The sequence below is a fragment of the Antennarius striatus genome, chromosome 7 (genome assembly GCF_040054535.1).
Source record: "Antennarius striatus isolate MH-2024 chromosome 7, ASM4005453v1, whole genome shotgun sequence".
Lineage (NCBI taxonomy): Eukaryota > Metazoa > Chordata > Actinopteri > Lophiiformes > Antennariidae > Antennarius > Antennarius striatus.
This window is the reverse complement of record NC_090782.1, coordinates 25,355,001-25,369,267: the sequence shown is the minus strand read 5'-3', so window position 1 is coordinate 25,369,267 and position 14,267 is coordinate 25,355,001. Positions and strand designations below refer to the sequence as shown.

At 47.9% G+C, this 14,267-nt stretch overlaps 1 protein-coding gene across 1 annotated transcript in view; it reads left to right on the top strand.

The window, feature by feature from the left end:
• Window positions 1-540: 540 nt before the first annotated feature.
• Window positions 541-14,267, top strand: part of gmds (GDP-mannose 4,6-dehydratase) — a 90,647-nt gene continuing 76,920 nt past the window's right edge. Inside the window, exons 1-4 of the mRNA XM_068320361.1 lie at window positions 541-844; window positions 6,327-6,371; window positions 7,302-7,389; window positions 7,705-7,814. Coding sequence (XP_068176462.1) covers window positions 746-844; window positions 6,327-6,371; window positions 7,302-7,389; window positions 7,705-7,814 — 342 coding nt within the window. The 5' untranslated portion in view covers window positions 541-745. The remainder of the gene's footprint in view (window positions 845-6,326; window positions 6,372-7,301; window positions 7,390-7,704; window positions 7,815-14,267) is intronic.

The following is a 14,267-nucleotide window of genomic DNA, read 5'->3' as shown; positions in this document are numbered from 1 at the left end:
GCGGGGCGGGTGAACGCTTCTCAGGACCCCAGACACCTGGGGTCCTGATGTTTCCAGTGGGCTGGAATGAAATCACACCTCCCAGCATGCTGCGCGGCCGTGGGAAGGTGAGAGAGAGAGGGATGGGAGAGGGGTAGCGTTCAGGGGCCTGTCAGCACCCAGCTGGTGCAGATGTGGAGACAAGACTGTATCTATTTACCTCTGTCTGCCTGCTTGTCTGCCTAGTAATAAAGCTTTATAATGAGTTTTTTTTATCATTAAATGTGTGAAATGAGTGAAGGCGTTTAAATAATTTATAAACAAGTACAGATAATAAAAGTTTAGATTTGAAAATAAATTTGACAGTTAATTTGTATTTTTTAATTATTTTTTATTTATTTTGATCAAATTTTTATTCTTAATTTTTAATTATTTTTTAATTGAACTAACAGACTGTTTGATAAATAAATTGAATTAAAATAATAAATAGAAAAATACCTTTTAAAAATTATATTAAATGGATCCCGTATCTACTCCTGTCCTCTGGGTGGCGCTGTGAGCAGCCGCCTGCTGCCCTCCGATGGCAACGCCCTCCTTCATGACGTCATCATCGCTGCGCCGACGTACTCGCCTCTGATTGGCTGCTGTCAGCGCAGCTTCCGGGTCGGTGCTGCAGCGGCGCTGATGCGTTTCTGCTGCAGATGTTGACGTCCACACCGGCTCCGCGTCTCCTCCGCCGCGCACCGCGACCCTCCTCCGGACACACATGGCCCACGTCCCGCCAACCGACGCCGTCCCGCCCGCGGGGGCCGGGGAACCGAAGACGAGGAAGAAGGTGGCGGTGATCACCGGCATCACCGGGCAGGTGAGCTCCGTTAGGGGCGACTCGGTTTGAATGAAGCCCGGTGTGGACCGTTCTCCGGACCCGCTGCTGCCGGTGGTGGTCGGTTCTGGACCGGAAGCGGGGTTTTTACTCCGGTACCGGGTGTTTCGTGTCCCTTTTGCGCTTAAATGCGGTGTTTTTGTGTGAACCGCGTCAATCCGGTGGCGAATCCGCACCAGGAGGAGCTGAGACACCGACCCGAACCGCCGCTCAGGTGGGCTTCGGTTTCATTCCGGGTCAAAAGTGGCGCGATGACCCGGGTGTCACGTGACCCCGAGGAACCAGCAGCTCGGCGCTGACCCGACCCGGACAACCCGGGTCAGACTGAACTGTAATCAGCCCTCAGAAGGGGTTGTGGTCCAAGTGTCCCAGAATGGAATGCTCCCCTCCCTCCCTGCTAATCTTCATGCTCATTGGACCGTTGACCCGGTAACCAGTAACCGGTCACCGGTAACGGTTTGTAATCCCTCACAGCATCAAAGAACACCGGTTACACCACGAGAACATCACGGCGATGCAGGTGTGTGGGCGTTGCCATGCCAACCGCTGTGTGACATCAGCGTGCTGATAGAATGCTGTCAGGCCAGCGGGGTCGAGGGTCATCCGGGACTTCCCTGAAGATACACCCCTGGGGGTGGGGTGGGGTGGGGGTGGGGTTCTCCTGCTCTTTGTTTGGTTCTGGTTTCAGGTGGAGAACACACCTGTCACTTCCTGTTTGCTGAGTCGTGATTGTCCGCTGCAGGAATCTGAACACGACTCAGCAGAACCGGTCCTGCTGGTTTGATGGTGACGACCCAGTGGGGGGGGGGGTTGTGTCAGGTTACAATAATTGTTGTAATTGTTTTTGTTGTTCTCACCACCTGACCCGGATGGAACCGGATTCCGTTTGGCATGAGTAAACTGTTGTCATGACGACAACATGCTACCTGTCCTCGCTGCCAGGTGACGTCCAAACGTTTCCAGAAGTTTATAGTCGATACAGGTTACCTGTGCTACCTGTCCTGGGAACCGAGGTATGTCACTGGACAGGTAGCATAGGTGGAGGGGGCGGGGCCAGAGAGGCGGGGCAGGAGTGAGGGACTCCAGGAGAAATCTGAAGGAATTCATAGAATCTATAGGCGGCCGATTTGTTCTGATCCCTCTGTGATTATCATGTCAAAGTAACAGCAGTGTGTGTGTGTGTGTGTGTGTGTGTGTGTGTGTGTGTGGGTGTGTGTGTGTGTGTGTGTGTGTGTGTGTGAGTGTGTGTGTGTGTGTGTGTGTGTGTGTGTGTGTGTGTGTGTGTGTGTGTGGTGTGTGTAAATACATATCATATTCATGTGTAAATGAATATCGGCTACATAACAGCACTACCTTATAATGACAAAATGTGTGTGAAGGCTCTTTTTAAATATTCCTTTAATTCATATTTTCTCCAGTGTCCACGGGAGAAAATATGAATTAAAGGTAAAGAAAGCTAGTGAATGAAAAGGGAAAGCAATAGTGAAAATAACAAATAAACTTTATTATATCTTTCTTTATTTCTAAAACTGTTGTTTTTTTTAAAGAATGACCACCAGGCTGTAACATTTTGATAAGAATAATGTGCAATTTTCCTTTTTTTTCCGTTATACTGAAACAGTTATGACGTTGTTATTAATAAAATTGTTAAAATTAGCGGTTTGTTTAGTTTTGATGTTGTACTATTGTAAAACTCCACCCTTGTGTACACTTTACCGTATATACCGTATATATACCGTATATTCTGTTATTACTGTTGGGATGCACATATTTTTCTTGAAGCACATCCCAGAATGCACTACTTTCTGGAGATAAAATGAACTCTGTGCTTCTGTGTGTGTGTGTGTGTGTGTATACTTGAAGGCGTGAGTCCTGGGGGGCCACCTGAGTAGGCCTACACCCTGTAGGTCTGTGTTAGGATGGGGGTCGCCCAGAGGACGGGTGTCTCTGCTCTGCGGTGAAGCTTTGCTTTGGCTTCCTCCTCCTGTTGGGAAAACACGGCTTCACTGCCATACGACCCCCCCACACCCCCCCAACTGTTTGATGCTCGGGCCGCGAACCCTTTTTTTTTTCTTCATTCTCCGCTGGCGTTCGATGCACTTCTTGCATTCCTTCCTCGCCTCCGTCCCACTACCCCCCCCCCCCGCTGCTAGCGGGACCCGGCGCTCTGAGGCGGCGCCAGAAACAACAGTCATAAAGCTAAGAATCTGTGCTGAAGACGGATTCCCCCATCCGACAGGAGTCTGGATGTTTGCAGGCAGCAGGAACAGACGGATGGGTTGAACCCGGTGGAACCGGCTCACGTCGGAGGTTGAGTCCTTTAACTTTAAAACATCGTAAACCAGAAAATTAAAAAACAACTCTCTGATTCGCTGCAAACGTCTCAAAGCATCAAAATGTGATCGATCGACTTTAGGTTACGTAATCAAGAACGATCAGAAATTCCACGGTTACTCCGCCCGACGTAAAAGAGGCGGGGCTAAGAAACCCAGACAAAAGCAGTTCAGCTAATTCCATTCCAGCAGTTTGCTAAGTGTCTCCAGTCATGCTTCAATCAGAGTAACCGGATTAGAGCCGTCGTGCTAATCCATCCAAACCTGGATTAGCACGACTTGCCACAGGTGCTAACTCTTTTGACGAGATAATTCTTCGGAATCCTGTCTTGAAGCCAGTTTGACGGCCCGTCGGGGAGGTGTGAGGTCACATGACAGTTGTGTTACGATCCTGTGAAGAATGTGAAGACGCAGAAAATGAATTTGAATGAGCTGAGCTTCCAAATCTGAACGGACTTCTGGGACTTCAGTTGTTTTGACTTGATTCCTGACAATACAATAATCCCCCGCTTGTTCGTGCCTCAAGATGCACAGCTTCACTACATCACTACGTTTTTAGTAGGCAGTCACGTGATACCGTACACGCATTCTATTGGCTGATGGCGTCCAGAAGTACGCTGCGTTCCGTGAGACACCGAAGTGCTTTAAACAGTCTATCAGAGTGTTTTAAAGGTAATGCAGATAGAAGGTGGTTTAATATCAGTATGGTTTGATGCAGCGAAGCCTGGAGGGTCAGATCACACCTGTGGGTTGTGGGACGTGGCGTTATCATCACGCCGTGTGTGCAGGCAGGAGTCACACCACAGGAAGTCTGACGTCACGTCCGCCAGAGGCACAGGAACCGGTTTTAGCCGTTACGAATCTGAAAAATCTCACAATCACAGCCTGAATTCTCAGGTTTTTTTCTTTTCCACACAAATGAAGTCTCAGCGAGTCAAACCGACCAAACCGGAGGCGGTAATGAGTCACGATGTAATGAGGATGACGGACGGATAGACGTTCAATCGCCGTGATGGTGTGTTGTTGTTCTTTCTCAAGTCGTGACTCGGTGAACTTTGATGGAACTTCAGATTTCTACGTTCCGTTCATCCAGCGACGCCCCGTTCCACCAGCAGGGGGCGCTAAACCCCCGGCGCCGGGTCCGCGCAGAGCTGCGACCTCATCCCCTCCTCCTCCCTCTGAAGGGAGGATGATGATGATGATGATGATGGTGATGCTGTTTGAGGAGGTGCTAGGGTCGTCAGACGTCGTGTGATTAGAACATTCCCCAGAAGCGTCCCGTCGTGCGACGCATAGGGGTTTCCATGGGAACGGGACGCGGCCTCGACAAACTGCTGATGCTGCAGTTTGTTTGTTTTATTTAATAGCTTTACGGCTGCGCCACGGTTTTCTTTCCAGGAATAGTTTGGGGCTGAGAGGCAGGTCAGGAAATGACCCCAGGGCCCCCGGGGGCCTCAGACGTCAGACTGTTTGTCACGCCGAAGACGTATCTGGAATTTCTGCAGTTTTAATTTTATTTTTTGTTAAATTTTATTAATTTTTTTTTGTTTTTGACAAAAGAGATTTTTTTTAACCAAAGAAGCCATGAAATCAATTTAAAATAAAATGATTTAAAACAGGAGGTTCCATTTTAATAAATAGTCTCCCCAATGACATCACTGACAAAACAAATTAAAATGAATGTAATAAGTCTGATTTGTTTTGAACCTCAAGGCTCAAACGTAGAGACCGAAGCTGGTTTTTACACCTGCACCTGAACGCAGCGTCACCCTGAACCCCCCTCCTCTAAAATCCACTCTGACGTTAAATCAGACAAATCAGATCGAGTTTGTTGTTTGACATTGATCTGGCAGGTGTGTGTGTGTGTGTGTGTGTGTGTGTGTGTGTGTGTGTGTGTGTGTGTGTGTGTGTGTGTGTGTGTGTGTGTGTGTGTGTCCAACCCGCGGCTCCCACCGAGCGTCCCATAACAGGAAACGGCGAGGTGAGGCCAGGGTTTATGGGTAATGTGGCCTCAAAGGAGCCTCTTGTTGCGAACAGAGCTGCAGCTCTTCAGCTGCTTTTCCATGCTGGTCTGGCGTGGAACACTCCGACCCTGGCACCGGGTCAGGAAAACATGACACCGGCCGGAGCTTTGAACGCCGTGTGGACGGGCTGGGGGGGTCAGAAACAGGTTGGGCAGCGGTGCCAACCGACCGCATGACCTGCACGAGCTGGAAATGATGGTGAAACCGGTCTGAGGCTCCTGAGATGTGGCGATGCGTTCAAGGAATCAGGAATCCGGAGGTTCCATCTGGACCGACCCGTAGCACCGGTGCTAACGGCGGCGTGTAGCTTTAATGTTTTTGTTTAAGTCTCTGGAATGAGAAGAAAAAATGTGGTTTGGCCCCTGGAGGCGGGCAGCTTGTGTTCTCCTGCCCCCCAGTGGGTGAATCTGCTAGTGCCACCGTCATGAACCATCTGCGCTGCCTCACCTTAACCTGTCTTGTCCTGTCAGTGTGGGAGGGGCCTCCTCAGGGACCCGCCCACACGGGACCCACCCACCTGTGCAGCCCCGATAGGTGTTATCCACCAGACTGGCTGCTGCACCCCCCCTACATGGAGAATGGGGCATGGCGTGCTGGCAGTGTGTGTGTGTGTGGGGGGGGGGGGGGGGGGTAGGGATGAATGCCATGACTGGTTCAGAATGTTCCAGAGTGTTCCAGAATGTGCGGTCGGAAAGTCTGAGCAGGGAAAAAAAGATGAGGAGGAACAAGACCTTATTGACAGGGTCTCACACACACACACACACACACACACACACACACACACACACACACACACACACACACACACACACACACACACACACACACACACACACACACACTCATGGTCCAGGTCCGATCGTGTGGAAGTCTCAGAAGGTTCATGAAAGAGTTTCCCTTTGTCCTGCGGTCCCTGAACGCCTCACAGACTCGGCAATAAAGGTCTGACTTCCAGCCAATCAGGAGCCGGACGAGCCGTCTGATACGTTTAACCGGATCGACCGTGAAGCTGAGCCGTTAAATATCAACATGTGATGAACGGTGAAGGAAACGTTTGAGGTGACGTGGCCACGCCCACCCTGATGACACGTTTCCTGTCTGTTTCAGGACGGCTCCTACCTGGCGGAGTTCCTGCTCGCCAAAGGCTACGAGGTGAGGTGTGTGTGTGTGTGTGTGCGTGTGTGTGTGTGTGTGTGTGTGTGTGTGCGTGCGTGCGTGCGTGAGTGTGTGTGTGTGTGTGTGTGTGTGTATGTGTGTGAGAGAGACATTACCATCTCCCACCTGGCTCCTCCTGGCCACTGTGTGTCGCCTCCAGTCTGTTGACCCCTGACCTTTTACCCCTGGGTCAAACCATTAACGGTGTTATTACACCGTCATACATGCAAGGCCAAACTTTCACCTGCTGGTTGTGTGTGTGTGTGTGTGTGTGTGTGTGTGTGTGTGTGTGTGTGTGTGTGTGTGTGTGTGTGTGTGTGTGTGTGTGTGTGTGTGTGTGTGTGGGCGTGTCGATGGATGCGGAGGTCAACCAGCCGGGGCTCCTGCAGGGCCACGCCCACTTGCACAAGCGCACAAGTCACTCACGCCCCTGTTGTGCCCCCCCCCTCCATCGCCACGGTAGCCAGATGACTTCATTTCCTGTCAGATGGGCGGGGCTTTACCAGCTTCAGCTTCACCATCTGAGACAGCAGAGGGAGGGGGGGCGCAGACAGGAAGTGTAGAGTGAATACAGGAAGTGAGGTCGGGACTCAGCGTGGTCCTGCTGACGGACCCCCCCCTGGATGGGGGGCTGTTATCTAACCGGAGCAGAGCTTCCTCACGCATTCCCCTCAGAACAGATCCCAGATCAGCAGAACAAACACGGGTTTGGTGACATCATCACAAGGCGCCGCTGCGTACGCCGTTAGCATGAACGGGTTTGGGTAGAACGCCGTTGCTACGGGTAACGGGCTACACATGTAGTTCTACTTCCTCCAACATGTCAGCTCTTTAGCGCTTTAGCGTCTTTAGCTTTGAAGCTAATGCGTCTGCTAGCGTTAGCCTAGCGTGTTAGCGTGTGTTCTGACCCGACTCGTCTCGCTGCAGGTTCACGGCATCGTGCGACGCTCCAGCTCCTTCAACACGGGACGCATCGAGCACCTGTACCAGAACCCGCAGGCGCACACCGAAGGCAGTAAGTCCCCGCCCCCCCAGCGCCGGGACCGCCAGCAGAAGAAGAGCCCACCAATCATATTCTGTTTAACGTGACTTGGTTTTATTGTGCTGCTCGGAGCTACTTTAGCATTTTTAGCATGTTTGTCTGTGTTGTTACCATGGAAACGTGAAGCATTTACTTTGGCAGCGGCTACAGGATGCTAACGTGTTTGCTCTGATGTTCCCCCTGTCGCCACAAACCAACAGACTGATGCTAACAGTTATCATTAGGACAGGATTAGCTCCTGCGGCTATGCTAATAGCTTCTGATTGGTCGGTGTGTCTCCCCCCCCAGACATGAAGCTGCATTACGGCGATTTGACTGACAGCACTTGTCTGGTGAAGATCATCAACGAGGTGAAGCCGTCAGAAATCTACAACCTGGGGGCCCAGAGTCACGTCAAGGTAGGACACACACACACACACACACACACACACACACACACACTCCTCCCTCCTCCAAGCCGGAACGTGACCCACAATCCCCTGAGTGGGCGTTCTGGACTGGAGGAAGACCTCTCAGCTGTAGGGTATCAATACGTTTCTGTTATCAATCGATCAGTTGATTGATTAGTTATAGGGAACGTGTTATTGAGCCGTTGTTATCGGTGTGTGTGTGTGTGTGGGGGGGGGGGCTTCAGACAGGAATCAGGAAGTGGTTCCACACCCCCAGGGAGTGAAGATGGAAAAAAGGGATCAAAGACAGGAAGTGTGTGTGTGTGTGTGTGTGTGTGTGTGTGTGTGTGTGTGTGTGTGTCCTTTCCTTCATATCCTTTGCGGTTAGCGTCGGTGACTTGGCTCCCACCTCCCACACAGAGGCCACACACACACACACACACACACCCGGTTCCGACCCGCCAGGTCCCGGTTGGCTCCGCCCCTACGATGACTCGGCGTCTTCACCTCGCCGTCACCGTTTCTCAGGGAATCAGTTCTGAGGCGCGTTTATCCACCCGACCAACCGCGCCCCCCCAGACGTCCCGGTCCGATGCGGGACGTCTGGGGGGGCGGCTTCCTTTGCTCAGACTCATCACTGGAAACACAGTGATGGTTGTTTTCTGATGGGGGGGGGGGATGCTGGGTGGCCAGAGAGGTGACCAGCTGCAGGGTCAAAGGTCAGCGATCAACAGGAGGGTTTATGTGTTTTCTGGGCGTCGACGTTCCAAAGACGTCGTCTTAACCCTCAGGAAAGACATCCGGCGGCGGTGGGACGACACTCCTGTGCCGGGAAAGGATTCTGGGATGGCGTCAGACGTCCCTCTGGATCACCATGGCAACGGTTTAGTGAAATCCATCCACTGAAGACAGAGGGAGACAGACCGACGCTCGGTTAGCTTAGCTTAGCTGCACTGGTTTCCACGGGAACGCGGGGACGGAGCCCCTCAAAGGAAGCAGAAAGTAGACGCCCGACATCGCCCGCCGCTGTCTGGACGGCGAAGACGAGGAGAGAGAAGGTCAGGAGGCGATGGCGGTTTCCAGGAGACGACAACCGAAAATATTTTCAGATTTCATCATCAAAGCTGGAATCTGATTGTTTCTGCATCTTTCATTTCAGAAACTTTCATAATCCCCCAAATTCCATCAATACTTCTTTGTTGCAGAGGTTAGAAATAGAATCTCAGCTGATGATATTAAAAGATGACTTTTTGGGGGAGACATGGTTTAACGGTGCGATCATAAAAAGTCTTTATTTGTTTAAAAGCTTTTCAGACGTCAGGGATCAGAGGTTCTTCTCCGCTCCATGAATCTGTTGGACGTTCCTGCTTCCTTTTAAAATTCTTTCCCTTGTTTTTAACACTTAGATCCTCAGATGACTGAAAACATGTTTCAGTTACAGGAGTTATCCTCCAGAAGAACGTCGTTTAGACGGATTATACCTGTGATCTTAATTTAAATGTCCTTTTAGAGTCTGGAAACACAGTTTTTTAATCTTTAATAAAATAAGTAGCGAATAGACAAAGACTCAAATTAATCTCAAGGATAATTTTGAAAATCTTTTTTTTCCTACATATTAGACCAAAACAATTCATTTAAATTTCCATCAGACTTTAAAATATTTAATATTTAGAATATATTTAGAATATTTAGCAGATGTTAGAATTACACATTTATAATTTTACAAATGCATTCTTCTGTCTTCAGTTTATCTCTGAAAATTAACGAAACAGAAAAAGATCAAACTTTTGCGTGACGAGCATCGTTGTCATGGTAACAGCCCATTGCCCCTGTTTCCTCGCTGTCTGATTGGTGTTTACTTTACTCCCATCCAATCAACCCTCAGCGACACGCTGCGTTCATCGTGCCTGGCACCACATTGGGGTGTTCCCCACTGAAGTGTGTGTGCAGCTCCATGTGTGTGTCCCATGTGTGTGTGTGTGTGTGTGTGTGTGTGTGTTTTGTGTGTGTCGGAGGTGTTTTCCATTGTTTTCCTTGCAGAATCAGATCTTTGGTGGTTTTGGCTCGGGGCGCTCACAGAATCACGTCTGAGCAGAAACAGCAGCGCGTCGCCTTGGTGGCCTGGCGGTCAGCGGTCAGAACAGCTCCCCCCACCACAGGCGGGCCGGGGCCCCCCAGGCCGGCTGGGGCCCCGTTTGGAAAGGTTAGGGCTTCAGGAGAGATAAGCCGGCTGGCCCGAGTCGAAACAGAACCGCAGGTCAAGAATAGAGCGGCCGGCGCCAAGAGAAACACGTCTGCACCGGGAACGTCCTGCCGCTGTGCATTGTGGGTCGGATCATGAGTCAGGGCTCTGGTTTCCAGGAAGGTTGTAACGCGTGGAAACATGGAGGTTTTTTTTAAGGTAAATACGCTGAGTCAACATATGCCATCACTAATGTAAACACGACTGCGTTTGAATGTGAATGTGAAATCAGACCTCAGATATTCCACATCAGCGGTCAGTGCAGGAGGCTGCAGTTCCGCCTGCGGCCGATAGATGGCAGCAGTGAGCCGCCGGTGATCCGCTGCCTACCGGTTTACTGGACGGCCGCCGGTCCCGTCAGGTCCGAGGACAACATCCGACTTCATACGATTTTATTTATTCACTTTATTCGATTTTATATCCCAAAAGATAAAACCGATTCTACTACAGGTAAAAAATGATCAGCAGTAATCAATGTGTTTAAATTGTGTTTTATAGAAGATTTATCGCAATCAGAAGAATGGATCACAGATTATTAATTAAAATGTTTTGGGGATATATTTTTTGTTAATTACCAAATTAGAAAACAATATAAGGTAGTGTTAAAAATACCTTATGGGTTTAAAAACAACAACAACAAAAAATACCATCAATAAGTTATTAAACGGATGAAGTCAGAAAAGAAAAAAAATTACTAAGCAAAAAGAAATATATATATAATATATATGTATATACTTATGTACTGTATAAGTATATAATTTATATATAAGTATATATACAGTACATAAGTATGTATACATATATATGAATACTTATATACATATATATATATATATATATATATATATATATATAATATATATATATACTTTTTTTTTTCTTTATCTGTTAACCTGAAATTAAAATCTTTTCAACTGCTGGAAAAACAAGAATTAATTATTAATTTATTCTTGAACTTAAACTTTTAGTTGTTAAATTTTTCTTTTAATTATATGATTTTTAAAATTCTTTTAAAAGTTACAGATTAATTAAAAATGAGAAAAAACACTTCTTTAGATTTGTAATGATTATCATTCTTAACAATTTAATTTTCAGTGATTTTTCTATAATTTATTTTCCATTTGTAAGTGTGATTCATATATAAATATCTCTTATACGTGACAAATTGGCTGTTTAGGATTTGCTAGCATCTATTTTAGCTTTTCATGAAAAGATTAAATTAACGGAGGAATAAATGAGGGGAACAGAACGTTTAGAAGCCGTGGCCTCGTCCCAGACTCTCTCCTCCTCCTGGTGAGTGATGGAAAACGTCGTGTGTTCATCTGTTCGACACCGCAGTAAACACTACGCTGGGATCATGACTTAATTAGTTTGGTCTGGTTAGAGGAGCTGTTGGACAGTAACCAGGGATTACACCTAAATATTTACGCGCCGCCGCGCTTCCTGTTGCTATGTCCTCCAGGGAGACGTTTGGCAATAAAAATCAGGCGTGTCACGACTTACAAGCGTTTCAGAAGCGCCGTGTAAAAAGCGAAGATGAAGAGATAAAACCAGCGATTAAACAAACCTATAATTAGAGTGCAGTTTGTGTTCTTTAACCCATTATTAAAAGTTTTAATATCCTTTTTTAATGCAGAGCGCCGCTTTAAAGTAATGTTGAAAGACAGACGAAGCTAATGTCGGGCTAATCACCCACTTACATTACAGCTGCTAAATTACACACTGGGTTTTATAAGTTTACAATCTTCCTTTAGAACCGTAGTTTTAATCACACGTTCACGCGTTCTTCTCTGATGTTGCCGCTAACGCTAACGGTCAGAGAGTTTATGGCGCTCGCTTAGAATTAGTTTGAACAAATGATCCTGTTTTACGAGCAGCAACACAAGTTTCAGTTTAGAAAAACACAGATTCATGTCAGATTAGAGCAAAAAGTTTCAGGCTGGAAAATGTTCTGTGGTTCTTCTTTTTTTTTTTTTTGGATGAATTTCCTCGTAAACATCGCTAATAGGACAGATTTGCTCGTCATCGACTCGTCGTTGGTTTGGTCTGGTCGGTTTGTCCCGCTGGTCGTCTGCTCTGTGTCATCCTGGTCCGACCCAGACGTTCTGAAGGAGGATCTCCTGATTTTAAATTTGCCGTTCGTTTCGGAACGACCCTGTTTGGCGTCTAATCCTGCAAAACTTTTCCGAGCGTCGCCGTTTCTGCTGCCGTGACAGAACAAGAAGTTCATAAATCAACAATTCCTCAGGGTCAGAAACGCAGAACCGATTCCCCCGACGCCCCATTGGCTCTCCTCACATGCTAACGTTAGCCTCTCCTGCTACGCTGGATGTGACCTGTGGTGTTACCTGTATTCTCACGTCACCTGTTAGCTGCTGTTAGCTGCTAGCGTGTTAAAAAAAACAGAAGCTTGCAGCCAAACAGCGACACGCGGCTCAGTTGACAAAGAGATTTGTGTGTGTGTGTGTGTACACACACTGTACTGATGAATACACACACTAGACTTTATTATTACAGTGTGTTCTCGCGCATCAACGCTCGCGACTTCACGTCATTGTGGATTTTTGGTAGGTAGTCACATGATACCGTACTCGCATTCTATTGGCTGACAGCATCCTGAATTGTTCTACGTTCTGTGAGTCTCAGACTTCTGTGAGACACCAAAGTGGTTTAAACAGTCTGTCAGAGTGTTTTAAAGGTGATACAGATAGAAGGTGGTTTAATATCAGTATAGGGGGGGTCAGAAACCTTTAAATTACCCTAAATAATAAAATGAATAGCTCGTCGTTCCATCGCGGAATTTGTTCCTGGAACGCATCAACCACGAGGAGCGAGGCTCCTGCCGTCTTCATGCCCACTGGGCTGTGACCCAACGGAGGGGCGAGGCCTCCATCCGCCCCTCCACCGGTGACATCACCTCGTTCACGACCCACGCCGCCGCTAATCTGAGAGCAGGAGTCCCGCCCCCACGCCCACGTTGCATCGTGGTTCTCGGACTATTTGCAAACGGTGACGTTGTCTCCGAGCGATAAAGAATTATCTTTATTTCCCAACCTGTGGATCCCCTCTCCCGCCTGACGCAACCTGTGATCGCTCCCACACGCACCGCGTGTTGTTGTTGCGGACGCGCTGGCTGCCAAACGACCCGTCTGTTGGGTAATCTGAGGCGTGCTAATCTGTTTACTAATGATGTCACGTGTTTGGACGGGTGACACCCTCAGGTATCCCGGGATGCCCTCTGTTGCCCCTCCCGCCCCCCCTCAGGCCTCTTTAGGATTGTCGTTAAGATGGTAATTACCCCGTTCTGTCGACCCTGACCCCTCCACCAGAAGTCAGTGACGTCGGGGTGGGGGGCATTTTTAATGTGCATGTCTTTGTCGGGTGTCTTCTCACGGACACCTGACTCAGCATTACTTGTGAATGTTTAAGTCCCGGCTGTGATTGACACTCATCATCACACCCACGACGATTTATTACCGTCATTAACGGTCGGCGTTGCCAAAAAGTCGCCCGGTGTCGCTGCATTCCGAAAACACAAAGACTGCATAACCGGCGTGAGAGAGCTCCGCCCCCCCGGGTGGAGAACGAGGCATCCAGGTGGATTTGATGTGATCGACCTGCCACAGCTAAGCCCCGCCCACCGCGGCGCTGTCTGTAAGTCGTAAATCTTTTATGAGATCAGGAAGCCCCGTTCTACCTCTAAACCCGCTTCCACTGGAGAAACACTGGTTGATGGAGCGGCATGTCCATTTATGGACGTGGTGTGACCGAGCTTCAACATGTTTGTCTTTTTATTATGTGGGATCATCAATAGAATTATCAATGAAATCAGTGGAATCATAGATTAAATCAGTGGAATCATTGATTAAATCAATGGGATCATGAATGAAATCAGTGGAATTGTGAATTATATCAGTGGAATCATTGATTAAATCAGAAGAATCTCTTATTAAATACAATCATTAACTCACCTGATTTAGTCACTGATTAAATCAGTGGAATTATTATGGAAATCAATGGAATTGTTAATGAAATCAGTGGATTCACTAATTCAGTGGAATCATGAATGAAATCATTGTTGTAAATCAGTAGAATCATTAGTTAAATGGAACATCTAATTCATGGAATCACCGATTAAATCAGTGGAGTCATCACTTAAATCAAGGGTATCTTTAATGAAGTCAATGGAATCATTAATTAAATACATGGAATCACGACTT